This window comes from Pseudochaenichthys georgianus, chromosome 20, assembly GCF_902827115.2.
Source record: "Pseudochaenichthys georgianus chromosome 20, fPseGeo1.2, whole genome shotgun sequence".
NCBI lineage: Eukaryota > Metazoa > Chordata > Actinopteri > Perciformes > Channichthyidae > Pseudochaenichthys > Pseudochaenichthys georgianus.
Genome location: NC_047522.1, coordinates 1,194,581 through 1,221,379, shown reverse-complemented (window position 1 = coordinate 1,221,379; position 26,799 = coordinate 1,194,581). Strand labels below are relative to the sequence as shown.

At 41.1% G+C, this 26,799-nt stretch overlaps 2 protein-coding genes across 3 annotated transcripts; both read left to right on the top strand.

Annotated features, from left to right (window-relative positions):
• The first annotated feature begins 6,273 nt into the window (after window positions 1–6,273).
• eloca (elongin C paralog a) lies at window positions 6,274–10,070 on the top strand. 2 transcript variants are annotated; one of them, XM_034109270.2, is made up of 5 exons: window positions 6,287–6,381; window positions 6,651–6,730; window positions 6,843–6,870; window positions 7,533–7,676; window positions 9,762–10,070. In XM_034109270.2, the coding sequence occupies exons 3-5, from the start codon at window positions 6,867–6,869 to the stop codon at window positions 9,950–9,952; spliced, it is 339 nt and encodes a 112-aa protein (XP_033965161.1). In that variant the 5' UTR covers window positions 6,287–6,381; window positions 6,651–6,730; window positions 6,843–6,866; the 3' UTR covers window positions 9,953–10,070. The 2 variants fall into 2 exon arrangements, with proteins under 2 accessions (XP_033965160.1, XP_033965161.1); XM_034109269.2 differs by lacking the exon at window positions 6,651–6,730 and having other exon boundaries at window positions 6,274–6,381.
• A 5,655-nt stretch (window positions 10,071–15,725) lies between these two features.
• Window positions 15,726–25,536, top strand: ube2wb (ubiquitin conjugating enzyme E2 Wb). The gene is made up of 6 exons (XM_034108702.2): window positions 15,726–15,805; window positions 16,655–16,746; window positions 21,270–21,372; window positions 24,964–25,119; window positions 25,204–25,279; window positions 25,363–25,536. Exons 1-6 carry the CDS (start codon window positions 15,791–15,793, stop codon window positions 25,374–25,376), a joined length of 456 nt encoding a protein of 151 aa, XP_033964593.1. The 5' UTR covers window positions 15,726–15,790; the 3' UTR covers window positions 25,377–25,536.
• Window positions 25,537–26,799: the final 1,263 nt, after the last annotated feature.

The window sequence follows — 26,799 nt, the reverse complement described above, 5'->3', positions numbered from 1 at the left end:
AAGGGTAAACACACTGTTTAATTGTGGCCTTGAAGGGCGTCCGTACATGTGATTATTAAATGCTTCTAATGTGTTATTTTCAGAATTGAAATACATATTGATATACACATAAAAAGGAAATGGTCCAATAACAAAAATTAAGAGAATACAACTATGTGTGTAAACATGAGAAGTTCAATTAAAATCTTGAATACAAAATATTTTTAGAAACATAAGAGAATAAAATCGTGATATAATATAATACATAAAACTACATTCAAACATAAGTTAAAGAAAAATGTCTAATAAAAAATCAAATAAATTAATAGAATGAAAGAAAACATATAACAATACTTATACAGAGCGATAAGAGGGTTATAACACATTAAAATCATGATGCATTAAAGACGTGGTCACGGGTTATTGCTCGGTCATTGTGTCAGTCAGCTATTAGCTTATTAGATTCATGAATAATTCAATTATGTAATATTTGTATTATATTACATCCAAGAATCACAGAAGACAGCTGTGTGTCAGAGTTCAAAATACCACCATAACACTGCAGTAGTGAGTCTGCATTCAATCCTCAATAAAAAAGGGATTGTTATGATTATACATTACATTTAATCATCTCAGGGGTGTCAAACTCAAGGCCCGGGGGCCAAATAGGGCCCGCGACTTCATTTTATGCGGCCCTCAAGAGCTTGCAAAGAATAGAATACGTTTATTTCATTTCATTTCAAACCTTTATTTATCCAGATTGGTCCCATTGAGATCATAGATCTCTTTTTCAAGGGAGACCTGCAGCATATAGGTTCCACATGAAACATAAAACAATAAAGGACATTATATTTACAGGATACATAGTTATAGACATTTACAAGTGCCCATTGTATCAGCAAGCATTTCATTTACCCTAGCTTTAAAAACATGCAGAGGAATGAGATCGCTCAGTTTCAATTCTTGCTGTAGATTGTTCCAGCAAGTGGAGCTGTGCATAAAAGCTGTCTTACCTGAGACAGTCCTTGCTCTCGGCACATCTAACAAGACCACATCATGTGACCTCAGACAATAGCTGCTTGCAACTCTCTGTGTTATCAGAGAGCAGATATAATACGGGAGTTTACCCAACAAAGCTTTATAGATGAACGTGTACCAGTGACTGAGCCTCCGTACAGAGAGTGATGGTAAACCTGCCTTGGCATACAGGGTACAGTGATGAGTCAGCGCTTTACAGTTTGTGACAAATCTCAGAGCACTGTGATACGCAGCATCCAATTTGCTCAGGTAATTGGCAGGTGCATTCATATAGACCAGATCCCCAGAGTCCAGCACAGGTCAAAGGTCACAGAGCCTTTTCCTGGCCTCAAGCGAGAAACAGGACTTGTTTCTGAAAAAGAACCCTAGCCTCACCCTCAGCTTTTTAAGCAGATTAGTGACATGAAGTTTAAAAGAGAGACAATCATCAAGCCAGATACCAAGGTATTTGTAACAGGCAACAACTTCAAGTTTTGTTCCTTGCGTAGTTACAATATCTAAAACAGGCTCTGGTGTCTTTTTAGCTTTTGAAAAGAGCATTACCTTGGTTTTCTCAACATTTAAAAGAAGCTTTAGTTCAGAGAGCTGAGTCTGAATAATGTTAAAAACCGCTTGTAATTTAACAACAGCCCTCTTTAATGGAGGGACCTGCACAGTACATCACAGTATCATCCGCATAAAAAACGTAATTATACGGTTACATGCCTCTTTACAGAAGCACATATACTACATGTCCCACAATGCATCTCATTTTGTGACATGCGCACTGAAGGGACTTGCAATTGGTTGCAATTATTTTCCCCAGACTTCTGCTTTCAGACGTAGTTAATTATGAAGTCATTATACCCTCTCCGATAATAATCAAATACAGCGGCAATAATGTAATATAATACATAATTTTATATATGTATATTTATATAGCTACAACCGGCCCTTTGAGTGCAACCATAATGCTGAAGTGGCCCGCCATGAAATTGAGTTTGACCCCCCTGATCTAGACTTTCATGCAAAGAGACATGATTGTTGGTGACGATGTTTCACGGAGACTTTAGGAGCAACATGAGATTATGAGGGCACTGAGGTTTGCTCCAGGCTGAAGGGACGTTGTCCTCAAATCCATTGTGACAACGTTTCCCTCTTTTCACCGAAGAGACGCCCAAAGACATCTCCCCCATCATCAGGACCTTCTGACCTGGTTTCATTCTACTAAACTATTGTCCTTCGCATACATGATTGACGTTTGACCAACCCTTATTATAACTGGTGGTATAAAGAAGTCGAACATTAGGTTTGATAGTCAGATTAATACGAGACCTACAGTACTTACCCACTTTCAGGCCCGCCTTAACCTGCCATGAGGCCCTGGGGCTGATGGGTGTTGTAGACCCCCTATTTAAACAAAAAATCAAAGTAATCTATAGCCTCTGCAGGCTCTGACACACACACACACACACACACACACACACACACACACACACACACACACACACACACACAAACCGCTGAAACTCCTTTCCCCTCAACAATTTCCTTTTCCGAGCGCCTTTTTCTCAAACTTTTTCTTTACCGACATTTTCACCTAAACAACCTTCATCCGTCACTCAATCACTCGCATTTTGAATAAGTCACATGTGAAATATATTCTCATTTTGATTGGCTGTGAAGTGGCGGGTGTCTTATAACTTGTATCAATCACCAGCCACATACATTCAGATCAAATGATGGACAGAACATTACAAAACAATGCATCTTTCTATTGGCTCGTGAGGCCCCTGATCTCCGTAGGCCCCTTGGCGTCAGCCCAGGTCAGCCCGTGCATTCAGCCCACTTTATGTTACTGCGAATACTGAGTAAGCATTGGTGGGAAGTATCAGGGGACATTCACTCAAGTACTGTAAAGTAAGAGTATAAAATGAGGTGTGATAGTCAAATAATAATAAGACGTAATCTACCACCTTAATGTTGTTATCATCAAGGACGAGCAAAACGTGGCGTAAGTACATCTACTCAAGTTTGTTTACAACTGAGGCAATTTCATACTTTTTAATGATAGATATTGCATGTTTTTTGGTCAATCAAAAGTCTAAATTAAACGGCCACATGTTCAGGTGTATTTCTGTATACTCCTGCGTGAGTTAAATACTCGACGAATTAAGATTAATTTCTTGTTTTATAAGGAGCTTTAGTTAAAAGAAAATGGAGCCTAACCGTTTAAAGTTAAGTTATATGGAGACATATTTCCAGCTTTATAATGAATATGTTTACATGCACACACAGAGTATCAGATGCGTATACATATAGAGAGATTGCTATGGTTTAATGTGAAAATGTATGGTACAATATTTTTGCTACAGTTTTTATAGGATGTTCAATTTCATTGTATCCAAGTTTTAATAGAAGGTACAACTTTATTTTTGTGTCTTTTTCTTTTTTGTAGTTGACGGAATAAAAAATATAAATACGTAATGTAACCACTTTCAACTAAAAATTCTAAGTTATATAATTGGGCAAAGCAATTGATATTACACAATATTTTAAGTAAAATCAACTTCACATGAAGTGCATTGTACTTCAAATAACAATTAAAGTCCTTGATTAATTTAAGTTTAATTTACTCAAGTTTTCATAATGCTTTACTTAAATTTTTAAAGGCAACCTTTCCTCTATTTTTTTAAGTAGATTCAACTTATCGGGGCTTACAGTGTAGACAATAGTTTGATTTAACTGAGCGTGACTGACCTAATAGTGTACCACAATATTTCAATATAACATTAAAGGAAATTATCCATTTGATAACCTAGACCTTTCCCACACTGTGGTACTTTTGGTTTTTATGAATCCATTAGGTTTATTTTTGTATTTATTGTGTTCCTTTATTTTGTCTTCTTCTTAAGTGTTGATGTTGATGTGACGCACTTTGAATTGCCTCTGTGTCTGAACATGTGCTATATAAATAAATAAACATATACTGTACCTTCTTGCCTTACTTTCAATTTAGTAAAAGATCATCCACCAATTTAGGCAACAACGGGTAATGCACATTCATATATCAGTTCATCTGCAAGTCTATAAGAACACAAACCACAGTGAGACAAACATTTCATTCGATTTAGTGTCTTTTTTCTAGCAAGTTAACTGCATCCCGCCATTTCCAAAATGGCCTGCTGCGTGTGCAAGAACAGCGAGATCAGAGGGGACGTGTTAACGGGACGGTGAGATCACCCTGCATTACAAGATGCTTTGACTGCATTGTGTGTGTGTGTGTGTGTGTGTGTGTGTGTGTGTGTGTGTGTGTGTGTGTCCACAGCAGCCTCCCTAAAATAGAGCTGAGAGCAGCTGCAGAGAAACATGAAAGCGACTGCCGCCGCCTGATCATAAGCACTAATGGTGTAATGGGGGACTGGAAGGTCAGTGATTGTTTTTGTGTGTGTGTGTGTGTGTGTGTGTGTGTGTGTGTGTGTGTGTGTGTGTGTGTGTGTGTGTGTGTGTGTGTGTGTGTGTGTGTGTGTGTGTGTGTGTGTGTGAACAGGCTACTGGAACTTTCTGGAACACAAACTGACAGCATAGCTAAGCCTGGTATTACTGTAAGACAAATACCAGGGCAGGTGTGACGGCTGCAGAACTCACATGTGCTGCCGCCGTGACTTAAAAAACAAAATCATCTCCCACCAGTTCTTTCTTTAATATCTGTGTGTGATTCCCTCCCCCCGCGTCACACACACACACACACACACACACACACACACACACACACACACACACACACACACACACACACACACACAGTTTGCTGGCACGCTCAGGCTACTCTTAGTGTCCCGTCTCGGATATCTGCGTCCATATGCAAGCCTCACATTTCAGCAGTCATCACTTTTGCTGCATGACAGAAGCAGGATCAGGGCAAAGTCACATTCTGAACCTGACCGTGACTACAGTATGTACCCACTTAATCTCCAGCCTCCCTCACACACCCTGTACCTGTTTCAGGAGACATTATGGGATGTGATGAAGGCCTGTTGATGCAAACAACAACCCCATGTTAACCGAGGAAACGTGGGTCTTTCTGGATGAAAATGCAACTAATTCAGATCGATGATAATCAAAATAATGCAGAAAATGCAGAGGGAGGTTTCATAACCCTAACACGTTTTAAAGTGAATTATCATCATGTTTAATTCATGTTTACATTATTGTGTAGCTTCAGTTGTTGTTTTATTTGATTGTTGTGTAATTGGTTAGTTTTTCTGCTCCTGGATTTCATGCAGTCTCGGGAGTAAGATGAAAACATGGTGAATACATGAACACAAACTGAACTTTGTAAGGTACACGAAGAAGGGCAGAGAACATGCCTCTTTCTCTCCCCTCCATCTCTCTCATTCTTTCTTGAATCCAGATTTATGGGCCTGCAAAATGTCTCTGTCATGTCCAATCAGCACCTGCTGTCGCGCATCACAGCTCGTGGAGATAGTCTGAAACACAGGCGCCCCCTAAAGGCGTCACAGCGCAAATCATCTCTTCATGACTGGCCTGGCAACCAGTGGAAATCTGACAAGTCATCTCAGGTCTTTATCATAAATAAAATCATATTGTCATCCTACCCCTCTTATTGTGAAACCATGGATCATGAGACGATGGACCCCTGCACAGTCATACTGCCTTTCTAAAAACATCGCACGGTGGTTAGATATCCAATAAAAGCCTCTGATATGTTGCTTGTTCTCTTGGACAAGTATTGTGACACCGGATTATGAGCCAATTCAAAAGGCCCATACATAAGGCAAGGCAAGGCAAGTTTATTTATATAGCACTTTTCAACGCAAGGCAATTCAAAGTGCTTTACAAAAAAAATGAAAGACATTAAGCATTCAAAAAGAAAAGCTAATAAAATAAACATTAAGGAAAAATACATGGATAAAAGTCAAGACACACACATTTAGTCTCTTTTTGTTGATTTTTTGGTCATTTTTTAAGACAATTTGGGTGGTAATTTTGTGTCTAGTTGTATTTGTTTTGGTCTTTTGACATTGTTATTCTGCGGAGATATTAGATGTCCGCTAATAACAGCCTCTGATTTGCATGTTGTTTGTTCTCTGTTGTAAAGGTAAGATATGTTGTATCCTTGGAGAAAACTCACACACTAATAACTAAGAAAAATACAAAGTAAATGTAACTTTCATATTGGCGTTTTATTGCAACGAACACGACCTGAGTTAAAAGGGACCGTTCATCTCTGCGATTGAAATCCCTACGGAGGAGATTTATAGCGGACCTGGTGCTCACCTAAAGTAGTTCCGGGTATAAACAGCCTGGTGGCTAACGTTAGCTGAACCGCAATCCTCTCCTGCTGATTCTTCTACTGAATTGGTGAGAAACTGTGTTGTGTTTGTGATTACAAGTTGTTCTGTGTTGTTGTGTCTCTGACTTAATATCCCATATCAATGTAATGTCCTCAATAAAGGAATTAAAGTCCTTTTTGTGAGGCGTTAGCATGTTAGCAACAGATAGCTAACGCCGAAAAACATTTTCAACGGAAAAGAAAAGGGCAGTTTTAAATGGCATTTGAATGAATTGAGCAGAACAGTTGGAAGCTTTGTGACATGTATTCTAACTAAAGCCATGTTACACTATTGTAGTGTTTTATTGTATTAGATGTAGCTGTCTCTGGTACAGGGTGACTGTCACAAATTCACTAAAACAACAGGCCTAACTAACTGTGAGCACAAACCTTAATTATTATTAAATAACATGTGTTTTCTCCACGTTAAAGTCCTTTATGTGTATATGTTGTTGTTGTTGTTCTTATGAGATGTGTGGTCTCCTTTCAGGGTAAACAATAATCCCGGAGCAGGATGGGTGAGTTCATCTGATTTAAGTAAAAGCACAAAAGTATTATCAGAAAATGCACTCTTAAGTATAAAAAGTACTCAGTGTGCAGAAAAATGTATTTAATGTGTATATAATAATATTTATATATGTTACAATTCTAGATAATATTGTTGCATAGAGACAAGCAAAGTTCTGATTTACTTTCTGTAGAATATTGACATTATTTCACTCGTTTTATTTTTACAGATACATTTAGTTAAAAGTAGCTAAAGCTCTTTAATACATGTAGAAGTATAAAGTAGCATTAAAGTACAAGTACCTCAAAATTGTACTTAAGTTCAGTAAATGTACCTAGTTAGATCATACTAACAATAACTTTATTGATGTATCAGTATTTTAAATCAATTTGCAAAGACACTAAAAACATTATCAATTGTGAAAGTATTTTTTTTTTTTTACATGATCCTGTACCTTTTTAAGAAATGCATAGGGTTAGCATATGTTCTTGCATTTATTAAATGTCTGATCGTGTGTGTGTGCTGACTCAATAGTAAACATTTTCTTGGGCCTTTCTCCAAAGTCCCAGCTGTTATTATAACAGTTGTCTGGAGTGTGTGTGTGTGTGTGTGTGTGTGTGTGTGTGTGTGTGCTGCAGCTGTTTGAGGTTGTCACTGTTTGCTGCTTCACAGACGGAGAAGAGAGAACCTACGGTGGCTGTGAAGGGCCAGATGCCATGTACGTGAAGCTGATCTCTTCGGATGGCCACGAGTTTATCGTGAAACGGGAACACGCCTTAACATCCGGGACGATCAAAGCCATGTTGAGCGGACCTGGTGAGGATTTGGGGAAATTATTTCGAGTATCGCAAACTGCTTAAAGTACGGAACGCATGCAGACATTTTTGTGGGGATTAGCTCGTAACTTTTCCCAGGCTGCTGGATTCCTGTTGTTATGACCAGTTGATGGCACTGTGCTCACTCCATACAACTACTAGTTAACTTCCTATTTCACTTTTTATGAATCAACCCACGAAGCGCCTGTTAAAGGAACCCACCTAACATTAAAATATTACATTATGCGCACCACTAATTTACTAACAGACAGGAATTATATATTTTTTTAAAGAGAAGGATCTTAAGGAAAGATGGGAGTAATTTACCCCAGAAACAAATATTATATGTGAAAACTAGTGGTGCATGATAATTATCGGTCCGATATTAGGAATTATGACGTCATCCCGATAAAAGTATTAATAGCCCCGATAATATACAATATATTTTTTGGGTAAAGAAAAGATCGAGCTATAATACTTCCAACCTGATCAGTCGCCTGAAACATCGCCATGGCTACGGTGGTGTGTTAAAAGCGTACGAAGACGGCACCGGGGCTTTCACCTATCCACGAGGCTTTTGAAAAAGGCAAGAAGTTTATTTGGGAAAATAAATATGGTCACTTTGAAGTCAGAACTGTTCTTGGCTTTGTTTTGTTCATAGTAGTAATGCTCATGTCCTTTGCTCACTACTAGTCTCTTTTTACCACCAGGTGTGCAAAAACGACAGGTACATTTAATATATATATATATTATATTATCGGTATCGGTCTTGAGAAGCAGGTATCGGTTTCAAAAAAACAATATCGTGCATCCCTAGTGAAAACACAATACCAGCTACTTGCACTGCTTTCTCACGCTGTCATTTCAATTTCTTCACACAAATATTTGATGGGATAAAATGAGGATTTGGTTTTAGACCACAAAAAGGAAATCATTTTATGTTTCATTTCATTTTATGTTTTATTTTATCATTTTATTCAGTTGAAAGGCTTCTTTGGAACTGAATTTTAAAGGTTAATTTCTTACACGATAATTGAAAACTGGCCACGGCTTGTTCTGTAATACTGACTTTGTTGTATCCGTCGCACGGCGTCAGCCAATCCAAATAATCCTACACTAATTACTACAAATGATCGGATAACATTGTTACAAACTACAACTTGACTTTTATGGCAAACAACCGTAAACCGATAATCTTTTGTATATATTTTGCAGATTATTCTGTGTGATGGCTTTCGAGAGTGGATATTGGAAGCTGTATTTCTTACATTGCATGGATTCAAAGTCAATGTTAACCCTCTGCAACTCGCTCCATGTGCTTAGTTTTCAGTTGAAAGGTACATTTCTTACATGGTATGTGTTTCAATATCAGAGTACACATGAGAACAAGGCTGTAACTATGTCCGTAACCGGATGTATGATTACATGGAAGAAGCTAATGAGACACTGTGTTGAATATATGATGTTCCAACGATTAAACATGATGACTCAGCCTCTATGGAGAGAGACATCAAGCATGCTCATTTCTGACGTGGAGCTAATCTGAAGTAAACATTGAAGACTGCTTTCTGTTCCTCCATCGTGTGACTGTCACGGGCCGCCCACACAGCGGCGTGCGTTGAAAGCGTCACCGTTCACTTTGAATGGGGTGACGTCACTTTTTGCCGAACTGCATTGTGGGAAGCGACGCGGAGCTTTGCTGGCGTGGCTCGCGGCAAAAGTTGAGCAATGTTCAACTTTTGACGCCTCGGCAGAAGCGTCAGCCAATCGAATCGTATGCCAGTACAAGCTTTAGCCAATCAAACCACTGCTTGTGTGTCCGGGGCGGGAGATTCATGTGATTGGTTGTTGGTCGAGTTTCAGACACGCCCGCCGGCAAGCTTCGACGCACGCCGCCGTGTGGACGGGCCGTAACTCCCTCTCTTGGATATCAGCATGTGAAGGACACTGCTCAGGAACTAGTTGATGCTCTGTATGTGATGCCTCCTTCCATCTGGAGAGGATCACAGACACACGGATCCTGAGGCTGAAGCTCAAGACGAGTGAGATGTTTCTAACGGTATGAATATATGTTGACTGTCCTCAGGTCAGTTTGCTGAGAACGAAACCAACGAGGTGAACTTCAGGGAGATCCCGTCTCACGTGCTCTCCAAGGTCTGCATGTACTTCACCTACAAGGTCCGCTACACCAACAGCTCCACGGAAATCCCAGAATTCCCCATCGCTCCGGAGATCGCGCTGGAACTGCTCATGGCTGCAAACTTTTTGGATTGCTAAAGTTACAGAAAAGAAAAAAAATGTAGCAGCTTAAAACAGTTTTACATTTTTTTTTGAATATTTAAATTGTTTTTGCCATTTACTTATATGAAACCTGAATAAATATGTCACCATGTTATTATTTCCTTTTTCTTTTTGCACCTGGCTTCCTGTCAAAGTTTTATTAGTATTAAAGGATTTCATTTTAAAGTAATAAATGGAGATGGCAGCCTCACTTGCCCCGAATGTGATGAATGTGTCCCCGCTCCATCGATGTCCCCTCACCGCTCCATCGATGTCCCCTCACCTCTCCAGATGAATAAAGACCCGTTTGGCGAGCACACTCGACTGCGGCCTCACTTTGCATGAACACGCGACTAGTCCAAGTAAATCAATGCAAAGTGGAAAAGACCTCAAAGAGCATTCGCCAGACATATTGTTTATTCTAAAATATATAATTTAACATTAGAGGTAAGAGGCCTTGCTTTGAAAATCCTCTTTATACTGGGATTCTTGGAACATGTTAAAACTGGTCAACTTAATACGTGTATACATACCCACCAGTGCAGGAACACTTTTTAGGTTTAATTAAACTAATCGGGTCATTTACAAAAATGTGGATGCACTTCAACACACTGGTTCAGACAGCCTGGCTTGTAAGAAGTTTTAAAGGTCCCGTGTCACGGCCATTTCTACTGATCATAATTCCATCGTTGAGGTCGACTAGAATAGATTTACGTTGTTCAATGTTCCACACTTGCATTGGTTTCTCACAGCATCTCTGTAAAGTCCCCCCCCCCCCCCCCTGTGAGCCCAGTGGCCGTCTGCGAGACACAGCTAAACCCAGCCCGAAACGCACACACCCGCAGCCTGGCTGGGACTTTGAGGCCCATTCCCAAACCGCCCCCTACACCCTACCCCTCCGTTCACGCGGAGGGTCCGCCATATTGAGGGCTGTTCCAAAGCAACGAGTGTGGAGGGGAGTGGGCTATCAAGCCCTCAAACTGCGAGTCTGTTGACTTGAGACCGGAGTCACGCTGCGTGTGTCCATCAGGAAACACGCTGTTTACGAGTAGTTCCAGCAAACATCCACTGATAAACTGCGATGTTAACAACCTCTTGATAACCATTATGTTTTTAACTTGGGATCATACCTGTGTTTAGTCTAGAAAAAGGTCAATGTGTGCATTTTATTATAAAGTTGTGTATATTTACAGACCGTTGCAAAAATTAAGAAGCTTATAAACATCAGGTTTAAAACTAAAAGAGCTTTGAAACACAATGAAAGATGTTTGGAGTTTTATTTGAGTTATTCATTTAAACTTTTTGTCTAAGAGATGCTGATTTGAAACCGTTGTTCCAAACAGTTACGGCACTTCCTGTTTCTGCCGGAGAGAGGGGAGGCCGTCCCAAAGCTTGCTGCTGTGTTTACTCCCTCCACCTGACAGGAGGAGCCTCGTTGAGCTGCGAGTGTGGCTACAGACGGAGTTCACTCCATCACGGAGGGGTAGGGTCGAGGGAGTGGTTTGGGATTGGGCCTGAGTGTGTGCCCAGGCTGAGTTCCGCGGTGGGTGTCTCGCCGTCGCCCACCCCACACCAGTGAGCCAGCTCACACTGTCCACTCCTCGCAGCAGTGAGCCTCGCAACGTCCCGCCGATTGTGTGTGTGAGGAAGTCCGCGGATTGGACCTGAAATACGTCACTATACCCAAGAAGCAAACAATGGAAAAATAAAAATGTCCAACGAGGCGTTCTGGGGCAGCATCGACAGGTCTTTTCTGTGTTAGAGCAGGGCCGGACTGGGACAATAAGTCAGGCCGGGAATTATACACCCAGCCAGGCCACTACCAGTTTTTTGTGCCATTTTGCTGGATTTATTTGTCAATATTTACAGCGTTGCTGCCCGTAGTGATAGCCCTAAATCTACTACCCACAAATAAACATATGGAGATGGGTTACTATTTAAAAAAATGTGCAAATCTATTTAGGAACCTATTCATGTGAACATATTTTAAGTGGAGGTGGACCTCAAATCCTATAGGGGGTTCCGGGGGCATTCTCCCCCGGTAAGATTTGTTTTTTAATGTTGGACTTAAATGCATCAATCTGGTTCACTTTGAAGGGGAAATTAAGGGAGAGACTACACCCACATGAAACAGAACTGTACACATTTAAATAATCATAAAATCATAAGTACATGGCCATAACCAATAACATACCATATCCAATATGAAAAAACATTGAAACGTGTTTATTTATTTGTTTTTGGTTCATTTATAGTTGTGAGTGTGTCTGTGCTCCTGAATCAGCCTCACCTGTCTCCCCCCGCTCCTCTTTGAGGCAGCAGCAAAGACTAGTTTTAGCTCTCAACACGTTTTTAAAGTGTATCTTACATTTTTTTCACATAGTTAACATTTTATTTTGTATTATTCATGCATATTTTACTAATCACTCCCCCTTCAAATGGAAATATGTGTTTACATGAATGGTGACCAAACCGTGAGACCCACTGAGAACTAAGTTAACTATCTAAACACTCAGCAGAGTCCTTTACCTCACCTGAGCTGAGGTTATCAGTCTCTCAGTCTGACAGGAGAGGACTCTCCTCCACCTTGTTGTTGAAACAGCTCCTTATATCCGTTAGCGCAGCTAGCTAGCACCAGATGCTAACAACAACAATAGCCTACATGTAACCGGTGCGCGCGCTTGCTCTCTCTTGCGCCACACATACACACACACCCTCCCGAGCTTGAATGACACACAGAGACCAATCGAGGGCATTAGTGTATGGTCTGTATGAAAGTGGCCATGTCGGCAGCCAGGCCACATCATGTAGACAGCCAGTCACCCTCTGTGAGGCAGAGTCAGACCCACATTTGCGCAGCGTTGCGTTCACAATACATAGGCTACATAAAAAAAATCCTCAGGCCAGCAGGCCACTCAGCAGGCCAGGCCATCGGGAAACCTCCCGGTGCTCCCGATGGCCAGTCCGGGCCTGGAGTTGTACTCACTACAGCAGGGCTATTCAATTACACATTCAGTTGGGCCAGATTTTATAACTACAAAATTCAGCTGGGCCAGACATTCAGCGGCCTGTAAAAAACGGGTAATGACACATTTTAAACCAACACATATTACTGCGATGAAAAACATTCCATTTGTATTCATTGTTCATCTAACAAAGGCACGTCAAAAAGTGCATAAAAACACAACAAATTAGCATTAATTTAACAGAATCTGAGGATTCTCAAAGTGCATACAAAACAAAAAGTGCACAGTTGTAGCATTACATTTGTTCGCTTTAGAAGTCAAATATTCAGGTTATTTTTTTTGAATCAGGCACATGACAAAGTGCATTTAACTGAATGCAATAATAGCAGTCTTAATAAATGTCTTCATACATACAAAATAAAATTGGATACATATGCACATCAAAAAGTGCATTAGCAAACAGTTAAAGAGCTCCAATGTAACACAAAGAAGTAGTACTGTAGCAATACTATTTTTTCACTTTTCAAGTATTAACAAAAAATCATACGTGTTGGTCACATTTGACCCAGACACATTACAAAGTGCATTTAAATACAAAAATAACTGTCAAACCCTTCAGTGCACAAACCCATAACAAGGGATAAGGGAATGAATGAATACTACACTACACGTCTACTATAGTAAACTAGGTGCTTACTATCACCGCATGTGTGATTTGTCATCGCTGACTTTCTCAATGGGAGAAGTGACATTTTTAGTTTTGAACAAGAGCAGTGATTTTTGGCTCATAGGATGTCAATGCAGTCCTAAGACATTGGTGAAGAGTGCTGTCAGTCAGGGAGCAGCGAGTGCTACTTTTGATTGAGTTCATGTGTGAAAAGCTTGACTCACATTTGTATGTTGATCCAAACATACTGAGCACACAGATCGCTACTTTCTGAATGAAGGGAACTGCTGTTTTTTGACGTCACTCCAAAACTTCGCTGGCCCGTTAGTGCGCTGCACTTGGGGCATCCGGTTACGGATGAATGCATGTCAATAAGTTTCAGTGTACATTTCCCCCTCGTCGATGGAGGGGACCACTTCCTTTGCTCTGGTGGATACGCCCCCCTCTATTGCAACAGTGAAGGGGTCTCTGACAAAGCCCATCACCTCTGTGGGCAGAGCAAGTCCATCCAATTGACCAAAGTTCTCTTTCAACCTCGCAATGAAATCTGTCATCACATCCGTGATTTGTGCCGGGGATGTGATGGGGATTTGATGTATTTGCGGAGCGTCGGAAAATGCAGCATCCGACCCGTACTCAAGTCGGTCGCGAAAAGGTCCAGCTTGACTTGGGCAATGACTCGCGCATCTGCTCCACAAGATCAATGACCGTTTTGTCTTTGTTTACACTTCAGAGTTGAGAGAGACATGTTTTAGAGTTGCTATCATAGGACCACCGTTACTAGCACCACTAGATGCACTTTCAAAAAACGTGCTGCGTTGTGGTTTGGTGGTTTCTAAGCAACGCGGAGTGTTGCATTCATGGTCTGTACTAGTGTAGGAATTTGGCCACGGGAGGCTGGGCCACTCGGAAGTTGGTTCTGGGCCGCATCTGGCCCGCGGGCCGCCATTTGAATAGGCCTGCACTACAGGGTGCACTTTGAGGGTGTGTGACTCTGCAGACCGTTCACATGCAGAAAAACCTTCATCACACAAGGGGACGGGTGATAACCAGAAAAGCATGACATGGGACCTTTAAAATAAGTTATACATTAGTTTCTTGGAGATTACACCTGGGGATTTTTGTAAAAATATACTCATATATCGCACTCTACTGTTGCCTCACTTTGCATGTGCAGACGACTAGCTTAGCTCAAGTAAATCAATGCAAAATGTAAAAGACCTCAAAGAGCATTCGGCAGACATATTGTTTATTAAACTAATACAATTGCTAATAGTTGTAGGACATTAGTTGTAGGAGGCCTTACTTTACAAACGTTATTTATACTGGCCTGCTTGGGATGTTTGTAGTAATGGCATTTACATGAAATGTATAAAACGAAACTAATCGGGTCATGTACTAAGATGTGGATGCACTGATTCAGACAACCTGGCTCGTACACAGTTTTAAAGACACATTAGTTTATTGTTGTAAACACATTCAAATATACACATATTGCAGATTCAACACAATCAGAATTAGAAAGAGATGTATTGCCAAGTACACGCACGAGGAATTTTGATATAGCTTCCTCTCGATCCCTAAAGAAGAAGGCACTTCTACTCCTGGCTTATAGTTTAATACATATTTTAACACTAACTCTGTTTTCCCCTTTAGTGCTTTTTGATATTGCAGATGCCTCAGTGACCCATGTGACCGCCACCTCAGTGAATTTTAACACTTTGTTTTTGACTTCCTCCATCTTGTGTTTCTATCTTTATTGAAATACTTTAAAAAAACACAAACACTGCCAACATGAACTAATGAAATGATACAGATCTATAAACCTCCTCCCCCCAAAATGCTTCTTAAAATAGCAGACATTATTGATCCATGTCATTTTACCACTTCCAATAGTGTACATTAGAATCCAAACCTCGTTTAGATATGCAGCCTATATATATATTTAAAGAATTAAAAAACGTTTGCAAAATAATAAGATAATTTAAAAACCTATTTTTGTCCTCGAGTCATTCTTGAAATAGTGGATCTCATAGACACTTTTTTTTGTTTGTTAATGAAATCATGTTATATAAAGCTGTTACAGTGTCAATTACAGTAAGTTCTCGCGAGATCTCCGATTGTTTTGCTGTCAAAACAATTTATGTGCGTCACGTGATCTGTGACGTAGTGCCTCCGCTGCTGCAGGGGGGGGTTTCCATCATGGCGTCGATGCAGGTAAGAACACAAACGACATCGACCTGGATATTCATAATTTAACTGACCTTCAGTGGGGTTTATTCAGACAGTTTACTACCATTTTAACTTAGGTACAAATATATAATCGAGGTGGTGTTGACATTAAAGTAAAAGCGAGGATTGTAATGCTAAACGGTTAGCTCTGCTGCTAGCATTACAACCTAGCATCATCATCAACAGATACCAGCTTCTTTTTTATTGAAATCATGACTGGCGGTGTTTTAAAGACAGCAACACATAGGTATTAACTCCAGGAAGGAGATGTTATGAGTTAATATACAAAGTTAATGTTTGACATGAGTGCTAGCTGCTGTTTTGGCTGGCGTTGACGTAAGCTAGCTAACGAACCAGTGCGCAGCAGATTGAGCAGCTTATCGAATAATAACAGCTTTTTCATCATTAAGATATCAAATAATTACAAACATGTTTTTTTATCACCCGTTTGATGATTGGTCTCTTATTGAAATGAAGGCAGTATTTTCTACACGTTATAATTGTTTTTATTTGTGAAGATTGAGCAATTTCCTCTCCAGCTGAGCAGGTGCAAGTGGAGATTTACCATTTATAATTATTACACAATAATTACACAATTATAACTTTGTTATTTAATCTACTGATGAACTAGGTTTGTTGCTATTTCTAACCACATGTTTTTCATTTTATTTGGCTTAAAATAGCTCTTTTAGTCAGGGTGGAGTTATTGTTTTTACCAACATTTACAGTATTTACAGCAATAACATGTAAAATAATTTAATAGTTAATGTCTTATTAAAAATAAGGATTTTTTTCTACATGCTATAATTGTTTTTATTTCATTTCCTCCTACAGAAAAGGCTGCAAAAGGAATTGTTAGCCATGCAAAATGATCCACCCCCAGGAATGACCCTCAACGAAAAAAGTGTACAAAACACCATCACACAGTAAGTACTCTTGTCCTTTATTTAGCTTAAATAACCTCTCACATCTAACACAGTGGTTATCTGTTGATACCAGAGGGTACAAGGACATGTTGTGGAGCTGATTTGAATAGCAATTGTATTGATTCAGCTGTCACTTGTCACACTGTCTTTCATTGAGACTGTGACGAGCAAACAGAGAACAGTGAGCGAAATATAATGATCTACCGGATCAAATACGTGAGTAATTTATAAATAGTTTAAATAGCTAAACGTCTGTCCTGTTAGTCGTAGATCATGCAGACGGCACTAAATCAAAAACAGGCAAATTGAAACATACCGAGTGATTTTTAAATAATGCAAATAGCAGAAACATGTGTGCTAAGGGCAACAAAAGGACGGTGATAACACGACGCTGAAGTTGGCTTCCGATTCGGCAGTTATGGGGAAAGTTAAGGGACATTTAATTTACAGTGCTGAGCGAACAATCCTCCGTGTTTGAACCTCTTAAATCGATTTATTTGGACTGGATTATCCCAGAGAGTCTAAAGATTCTTTATAACCCAGTTTCAGATTTGTGAAACCTTTATTCTATTAAAATACAAACCAGGGAGATTTCAGTGCTTTTTTTTTTCTCAAACTGTGTTATAAAGAATCTTTAGCCTCTCAGGGATAATCCAGTCCAGATTTGATGAGTGTAGGTCTAGTGGTTTCAGATCAGGACCTGGTCTACATGTGAAAAAAGCACTGAAATCTCCCTTTCTTGTATTTACACAAATAGAATAAACGTTTCACAAATCTCAAACTGGGTTATAAAGAATCTTTAGCCTCTCTGGGATAATCCAGTCCAAATAAATTGGCTATGCAGCGATTTAAGAGGTTCAAACACGGAGGATTGTTCGCTCAGCGCTGTAAATTAAATGTCCTTTAACTTTCCCCTTAACTGCTGAATCGGAAGCCAACTTCAGCGTCGTGGTGATAACAACATGTAAAATATAAGAACACAAAAGGAAGATTGCCCCTTCTCCTTTTAGGCCATGTAGGATGGATATATTCTTTATTGTTGTCTGCTAAAAGCCTGACACAAATACAGGCTGACATAATAATAATTCCTTACATTTATTATAGCGCTTTTCCAGTGCTCAAAGCGCATGAAATTTGCATTAAAAGTAGGGATGCACGATATTGTTTTTTTGAAACCGATACCGATAACTTCCTGCTTCTCAAGACCGATACCGATAATAATATAATATATATATTAAATGTACCTGTAGTTTTTGCACACCTGGTGGTAAAAAGAGACTAGTAGTGAGCAAAGGACATGAGCATTACGACTGTGAACAAAGCAAAGCCAAGAACAGTTTTGACTTCAAAGTGACCATATTTATTTCCCCAAATAAAGTTCTTGCCTTTTTCAAAAGCCTCGTGGATAGGTGAAAGCCCCGGTGCCTTTGCAGCTGGCTTTGGGTTCGCCGCTAGTTTAGCAGCGCAGGCGTCTTCGTACGCTTTTAACACACCATCGTAGCCATGGCGATGTTTCAGGCGACTGATCAGGTTGGAAGTATTATAGCTCGTTGCCTTCTCCCTCCTCGTGGAACTTCTGCATCTATTAATACAAATAGCAAGCGAACTATCGAACTCTGGAACTTTGAAATAGTCCCATACTACCGACGACATGTTTGTTTGCTGTCCTGGCTTCACGGCCGCTCACCGTTTACGTCACAGCCAGGCACGAGTTAGGGAGCGCTGGCTTTGTGAAGAACTCCCCTCTTCCTAAACCACTAACACCACAGTACTGGCAACACGGGAGGAGCCGACTGAAAAACAAGCGTCCCTCATCCCAATCCACCCACACCGCAGGATCTCTTTCTTTCTTTACCCAAAACATATATCATATATTATCGGGGCTATTAATACTTGTATCGGGATGACGTCATAATTCCTAATATCGTGCACCACTAGTTAAAAGTACTTAATGCTGTAGGAAGTATGGCGATGAAATGCTGCTGTGTTATAGCTGCATGTGTGGAGGAGTCGGGGTCAACGAGTGAGCGGCAGCCCTTCAGTGGAGAGTCTCTAATGCACAGCGACACTATTCATCCTTATCAAATATTCAACGGTTGACTTGGCATGCGGCAGTGTGTCTAGCAAGGAACAGAGGCTGCCAGCTGACCTCGTCCCGTATTATGTTACCGGTTCAGTCAAATTGTGTCTGATAAGAGTCTTTACCTGTAAAAGGGATTTACGACAGATATTCAAATGTCTTTTAGCTGCAGGCTCACACGCGTGAAGTTCAGAGTGGCTACCTGCGACCAGAGGTAATTCAATGGGGATTTAACCAACGGCCCACTCGTCGAATAACTGCAATATCGTCACAGATAGTGAAGTCTGCTGCATCGTTCTTGCAAGAAATGCTAAAATAATTGACCGTATGCAAACGGTACATCGAAGCATTTACCTGGCTTTTCCTCTGTCTAGTCACAGGAAAGGAAATATCAGTGAGCTAGACATTTTATTTCTGCACCCCGACTGCCTCGCTTCTTCATAAATACACATACGGTTTGTTTGGCTTCCCCTATACTTCTTTGACCTACAGAATTGCACCATATCTGCTGCTTTTATCAGCCCCAAAATCCACCTCTGTGCCCGTCACCGTCTGCTTTTAAGGTCAAAGCCGAACCCTCTCATATGTACCCAATCGCTGCTGTTGAGCAAGAGTTCAAGCTTCCCTTATCCTCGTGTCCTCGTGGAGAAATACTGCAGGGACGTTTCCCCCGAAAACCTCGTCCCTAATCCGCAGTTCTCCTGACCGTGAACCCGAGCGGAGAGGAAGCGTTCAATCGCAAGCCTCTGCTTTGGCCAGACGGGCAGGATTATTTAAAGATACTTTGTGGGACATCGTGTACCGTCTCTTGACAAAGACATAATACTCGGTTCTATTTCCGTCTGGATTTCAAGTTGGCACTTTCTAAATCCTTCTTTTTATTTGTTTCCATTCTCTCTGCTGCCTTCAAGGTTGTTTTGCTCCAAGGAAGAGTACGAGTTCATATAAATACATCAGCTTGACGTCACACACTTTATTGCTTTGTGTGGCTGTAAAAGCGGCATATCTACGAACAGGTTTCCCCAGCTTCCCCGTTGTTCGCCCTGAACACGTCGGGGTGTGTCTTTGTGTCCCCGTCTGTTGAAATGTTGTTTCGTGTGTCATGGTTACCGACAGTCGTAGGGATTTACCCTTTTCAATCAAGCGAGTCCCGGTGGAGTGAAGTAGTCGAGTGAACCTAAAAACAAACTGTAAGGACGGCGACCTTAAGTTGTTGGTTTGATAGCTTTTGTTTCGGGTACACTTTGTCTCGTTGTCTCACTCCATTTTCACCGTGTTGTTTTTGTCGGCTGGATCATATAATCGCTACGGATGGGGAAGTTGAGCGTCATGTCCTTGGGTGTACTCTCCTCTGCTCACACTGTTGACATGAGGTGTGTTTCAGCATCTTGATACGCTGATACGATGCAGTTATAAACGTGGCTGGCCTGATGTGCTCGAGGCTGCGTTCAGGCTCTGAACCCGAAGTCTCTGTGACCTCAGAGAAACGAGGGCAGAGATTGCGACGCTGCCATCACAGTTTCCCCGTCTCTTCCAGCACACGATAACCATATTTATTCTGCGCTGGATGTCTGGCTTTCTTTGCGACTGAAACCTCCGGGTTTTATATGAATATGAAGCCGGTCCAGAGGAACTGGAGCCTCGCTGCCACAGAGGCCAACATGGATTTAGTTTAGATCGATAGAGTATCATGTTGGTACTGAAGCGCCGCCATAACCCCGCTGAAGATTGAATGTCAGGGGAACGATAAAACGCTTTGATTTACAGCAGCATGGGCACTGTGCTATTTAGACATGTATGGCATCCTTTGGTTACTGTAACCCTGCATGAGCACACTTGGAAGGACACGACATGTATACAGCTTTGTACACGTGACTACAACATTAAACAAGCATTTTGAACCTGACTTTATCCGATGTTCAGGTTTGTGTTCCTGCAAATCTGCGCATATTTAATTATATAATGGATACTTTGCGTATTTAATTATATAATGAATACTTTGCGTATTTAAACATGCTATTTCAGAAGACTTGTACTACAGAAAGAATTGTCTCAATGTAAGTCATGAACTGGAGAAATGTCTCGCTGATATCTTTAAGTTAAATCACCTTATTCAGCCGGAGCGTCTCGCCTTAACGTTTTTAGTGGAAGTGTAAAAATGCACATTGAATTGTATCTCGTCGTCATGGCTACGACCTCTGCTTCCACCACGCTTACTTATTTATTTGTGTCTATTTTTTACTGCAGTGAGAGATGCCAAAGAAATGTCGTTGTACTTTGTATGATGACGATAAAGATATATTCTAGGATGAAATGGAACATAAACATTAGTGACTTGGCACAAGCCGGTCTCAGAGCTTTGAACTCAGTGACGGATATGTATTTTTAATTGTTGTCTTAGTGTCTTCGTTTAACATGTTTGTATTGTGTGTCTTCCCTCCAGGTGGATCGTAGACATGGAGGGAGCGTCTGGCACACTCTATGAAGGAGAGAGATTTCAGCTGCTTTTCAAATTTAGCGGTCGATATCCTTTTGATTCACCTCAGGTACGTTTCTCTGCAGGTGTGTGTGGGTGTATCTCAATGTCGAGGAAGGATGCTCCAGAGCCACTATTTCAAGCATACTGCGTCATCGAGTGCCGCCCGAAGGACTGTTCCAATGTCCAGCATGCTTGGAATTCTACCGAGCCCGGCGAGACATTTCGAGGCGTCCTTAAAATCCCCACAATGCTTTGCGCACGGACCAATTTCCCCAAATCTGTCGCGTAAATGTAAGGCGGGGCCTCTCATGTTACGCACACTTGCTCGCCTGTTCCACGTTATCCGAATGCCAGGAAGGATTCTTGCCTCGCTTCTGAAGACGCTCGGAAGACATGTGCTACCAAGCAAGCGTACTCGACATTGAGAAACCCCCTGTGTGTCGGAGAGTGTGTGTGGACACCGAGGTCATGATGTTTATTTTTGCTTTGGCTACGGATCAAGAGCAAAGTGGTTGGAGAACTGTGAAAGTAGTTTGACATCTTTTGAAAGAGTCCTTCAAACCGTAGACGGAAGATCTTGAACGACATTCGATCCACTAAAACAGGGGTTTCCAAACTACGGCTCGGGGGCCAAATGCGGCCCGCTCGCCATTTTGAATCGGCCCTCAGCGAATTAAAAAAGTGTGATGAAATATGGCCCACAAATTAAACGTGTGCTTTTCTTACATTGTACTTCTTAAATATATATGTACAAATATACGTCACAGTAGTATTCATGTTTTAATAAGCCCACTTTTAAAATAAATTCATGTTGATGACATTTTCTAACAAATCTTAGTTGATACAAAAAAGCCTAATAACTTATTGACACAACAAGCTTGAAATAGACCCGATGTCATCTTATTAGAATCACTCTGAGACTCTGCCAACAAGATAAATGAACCCTATAGAGAGCTTTGTGATGCAGGCGGGTTTTTCTTAAAGCATATTCATGTGTCGAGCCTAATTTACCTACATGTTGCGAACTTATAACTTAACAGATGAGCAGAGATGGGGTCGTTACTAAAAAAAAGTAAGATATTACATATTACTCGTTACTTTACTCGCAGGGCCGGCCCGCCCTCCCTGCAGGCAGATCACGCAGACTGCGGCGCACCTACAGTACAGTGGAAGCGCGCCACAGTTTTGCCTCTGCGAGACTCCACTTGCCCCCCCATACTATTGCATTAAGGAAGACATAACACAAGTCTTTCTTTGTATATGCTCTAAAATAGGCTACCAGCTAGCACAACAAGCTAACAGTCTGTGAAATGGCAAGACACTAATTAATGAAACCAGTTCAAGACGCATTATTCTTATCATTCTTTAGGAGGGCAGTGACGGTAAGGTATCTAATTACTTATTTATTGAGTATTCCATAACTTAGTAACAGAGATGGTCAAACTAAAGTGGCAGAATTCCTACAATGAAGCGGGACATTGAACTGTTCACCCGTGAGAGGGCGATCAAGAGAAGAGAGCGAGCGGTGAGGGAGTTTCCAGATGAGAAGACTCATGTTTATGCGTTACACTACTCCGTTACCGTATATTTTTCTGTATGTGGCCCTCGTGAAAACGGTTTGGACACCCCTGCTCTAAAACATTGAAATCATGTCTTTGTGATTTATTTATTTGAGTAGATCCAGCTCCATCTCCTGGCGCACAGAGTCTGTTCAGTTTCTGTGTTTCAACTCGACGAGAGCTGATGCCGTCTGCTTTTTGGCTGAAGCTAAATATTACAGCTTGAAAACTGAAATGTTTTTCCGTTCGTTTTTATCCTTTTTTTAATTAGTTTCTTAACCGGACAATATCATTTCAGTTTAGATTGAACCTAAAAGTCGTGTTTTTCACTGGTTATTTTAGTTTTAAATGACAATTAGAACCACATATTACAAACAGACCTGATCTGGTTTTTTACAGTTCGGGTTTTTGTGCAATATCCATTTTCTATCTTCCTTTGTTTAAAGAATGAAGGTCTTAACTCACTTACAAAAGACGACACAGATACTTTTTTCTGTTGTCGTACACACAATAGCACAACATCTTCCTCTCCAACAGTGCAACAAATAATACACACACACACACACACACTCTGCAGCCACAGTGGAAGGGATTAGTTTATCTCCACAGTCTCGTTTCTCTCATCAGGATCCTGGCAGCCTAAAAATAGCGGGTGAGTAGGTGCAGAGAAAATGAGAAACTTAGCTGCTTAGCTCCTATCCTCTCAAGAGGAAGGACACGCTGTCAGAGGCCCCTCCACCGAGGCCCAGGGGCCCCACGGGGAGCTGCAGTGCATTGTGGGATGTGGGAGTTAAACAACACCACGGCACAATCAGCTGACTGGAGTCGATCACTTTTGTGTTCACAGCTTCTGTCTCACTTCCTTTAGAGGTCACTGAGTCTTTATTTCCTGTCAATAATGAAAATATCAACACTTTTCCCTGACGGGTGGCTCCCCCAAGGCGCGTTCATGACGACAGAAATGACCCAAAATCGTACCTTAGACTACGTGACTAGCCGGGACAAAGTTATCTCGAAGATTTTTAATATCATGGATGAATATTTGGCCGCTTTGCACCCTGGAGATGAGCACCAACACTCTGATATTTCAGAATGAGACTTTTCCGTAAGCCAGGCTTGCTTAGACAGATGAAAGATTAAATACACCTGTACGAACCTTTCAATAAGGACACTTGTAATAGCAATCTGGGCAAAAGCATACAGAAAATAAATGAAATCTACCCCAGTTACCCTTTAAAGCAGGGGTGTCAAACTCAATTTCATCGCGGGCCACATCAGCATTATGGTTGCATTCAAAGGGCCGGTTGTAACTATATAAAATATATATAAATATACAATATATATAAAATAATGTGTTATATTACATTATTGCCTCTGAATTTGATAATTATCGGATAGGATAATGACTTAGTAATTAACTACGTCTGAAAGCAAATAATTGCAAGTCTCTTCAGTGCCATGTCACAAAACGAGATGCATTGTGGGACATGTAGTTTATGGGCAACCTGCTTCTGTAAAGCGGCATTTAATCGTATAATAAAGTATTACATTCTTTGCAAGCTCTTGCGGGGCCACATAAAATGAAGTCGTGGGCCGGATGTGGCCCCCGGGCCTTGAGTTTGACACCCCTGCTTTAAAGTCATCATGGTTGAATTAAAATGTACCTCAGACCAAGTGACCAGCTGTGACGAATACTTCTTTACTTCGGGATACGTTATGTTGAAGATTTGAACCCTGGAGATGAAGACAAACACTGGTGATATTGCAGAAGGACACTTTTTAGTTTTTTTTTTTAGTTTAGTCATCGTCATCAGCGACATGTTTGTCTTGTTAATCTTTTCTTTTTTTTTTTTACAAAACGTTCCCTTAAGCCAGGCTTGCTTAGACGAATTACAGATTAAGTGCACCGTGTTTTCCAATAAGACACTTCTGTGCCTTTTTTAAGTGGCAAAAACATACAGAAAATAAATGAAAATATTCCACAGTTATCGTTTAAAGTCCTCCATCTTGTGGCATCCAAACCCCCCACCTGTTAGAGACTCACCCCCCCCCCGCTGTGCACGCTGAATATTCCTAATAACCGCTGCTTTTTGTTTCAGGTAATGTTCACAGGCGAGAATGTACCGGTCCACCCTCATGTGTATAGCAACGGCCACATCTGTCTATCTATTCTCACGGAGGATTGGTCGCCAGCTCTCTCAGTGCAATCAGTCTGTCTTAGCATTATCAGCATGTTGTCCAGCTGCAAAGAAAAGGTAAGCGCGCCCGTGCTAATGCAGAATGCAACCGGAGACGCGTGCTACTGATGACGTGCTGAACGATGTGCTTTGTCCTTGCAGAGACGACCGCCCGACAACTCCTTTTATGTAAGAACGTGTAACAAAAATCCAAAGAAGACCAAATGGTGGTATCACGGTGAGTGTTCCACACCTCGCTCACGTTCACACACTGCTCGTTACGGATGATTTCATTAACGTGTGTTCCGCTTTCCTCCACAGACGATACATGCTAATGTACGAACTTTGTAATAACCGTAGAAGGAAGGAAGAAGTCCGACTGACCTACGTTAAGCACTTTTGAAATCATTCAGTCTTTGAACTCTGACCTTTGACTGGAACAATGGACACCATGCGCTGGAGGCTCTGTCTGCATTACCCCCCCCCACTCCCCCCCCCCCCACTCCCCCCCATGGGATGCATGTTTTAGCCGGTTGTAAAATAGCGGGCGATGATAATGGAACGTTTTAGATGCACCCACGATGGATGGTTATTCGGCAGGAAGCTGGTAAAGCAGACGGGTCGAAGCGAGATCATTACAATTCCTGTTTTTTTTTTTTTTTTATCGTGACTTTGTGTGGTTGCTTTTCTTTCCTTTTAAAGTTCCTTGTTTTGTGCAATAATAATAATAATAATAATAATAACCGATGGATGCATGCTGGGGGTCTGCAAAGAGAAATCGTCTGTTTCCGGAATGGATCGGGTTGTCACGGAAACCCAAGACGACGCTTCGTCCGTTCGATTTGAAAAGAGGCTTCGAGGCACCTCCGCTCGTCCTCTCCTCACAGTCACCGAGGGACACTTAATTATCAGGTTTAAAAGGGGGGTATCGAGTAAACGCCATTTTCTTCACCTTCCAACCTGAGATGTGGGCGCAGCTCTCGGACGACGTCGGTACGGATGCGAGTTAAACAAACATAATAGCGGACGGACATCTTGTAGAGGAGTCCAGATTTCAAGGTTTGCAGCGGCCTCTCTTCCATTTAACGAATGTCTGATCCACTTTTATTTGTATGATACGGTTGTTTTATTTCATGCTTTAATCTTTTTTTTAACGAGTTATTTTAAGCTTTAAAAGGAGAGTTGGGTCAGTAGTTTTTTGTGTTATTTAATTTGTGATCTCCAGAATGAGGAAGAGGAGAGTCTTAAAAGAAGGAGAAGACAACCGGCCCTTTTTGATTCCCCTGGTCAGAGTTTCGGCTCAGGTACTTTTTTCAGTAAAAGAGATCGCCTCTAAAAAACAAAATAACCAGATATTTTAACTATATTTTCACCAAAAGAGACTGTTATGTTGCAACCTGACACGTCTGATCTATTGTACATAAACCAGTGGCGGTAGTTAGCAGAGGATGCTTTTACTTTATAGCAGGGTGGCGATAGGAGGGCTTTATTTCATTGGAAGACAGTCTGGCTAATTAGTCGTTTTTACAGTGGGGGTGCATGCCGTTTCAAACCCTACTTTTTCTTATTGGCATCACGTGACACCTTTTTCCATAACGTTAGGCAACTCCTTTCCTACAAAGAAAGCCACTCAGAGATACTTGAATTTCGCGGGGTCTGAGTGAGTGCGATGATACTCTGAACTGTACCACAGCACACCGCTATCTCCAAAACTATATGGACAACATACAGACAACTATTTAACCAATGGCTTTCGAT

Bases quoted from the DNA above. Each gene is read 5' to 3' on its own strand.
- eloca (XM_034109269.2), top strand. The intron at 7,677-9,761 runs GTGAGGATTTGG...GACTGTCCTCAG, and splicing joins AGCCATGTTGAGCGGACCTG to GTCAGTTTGCTGAGAACGAA.
- ube2wb (XM_034108702.2), top strand. The intron at 16,747-21,269 runs GTAAGTACTCTT...TCTTCCCTCCAG, and splicing joins GTACAAAACACCATCACACA to GTGGATCGTAGACATGGAGG. The intron at 25,120-25,203 runs GTAAGCGCGCCC...TTGTCCTTGCAG, and splicing joins TGTCCAGCTGCAAAGAAAAG to AGACGACCGCCCGACAACTC.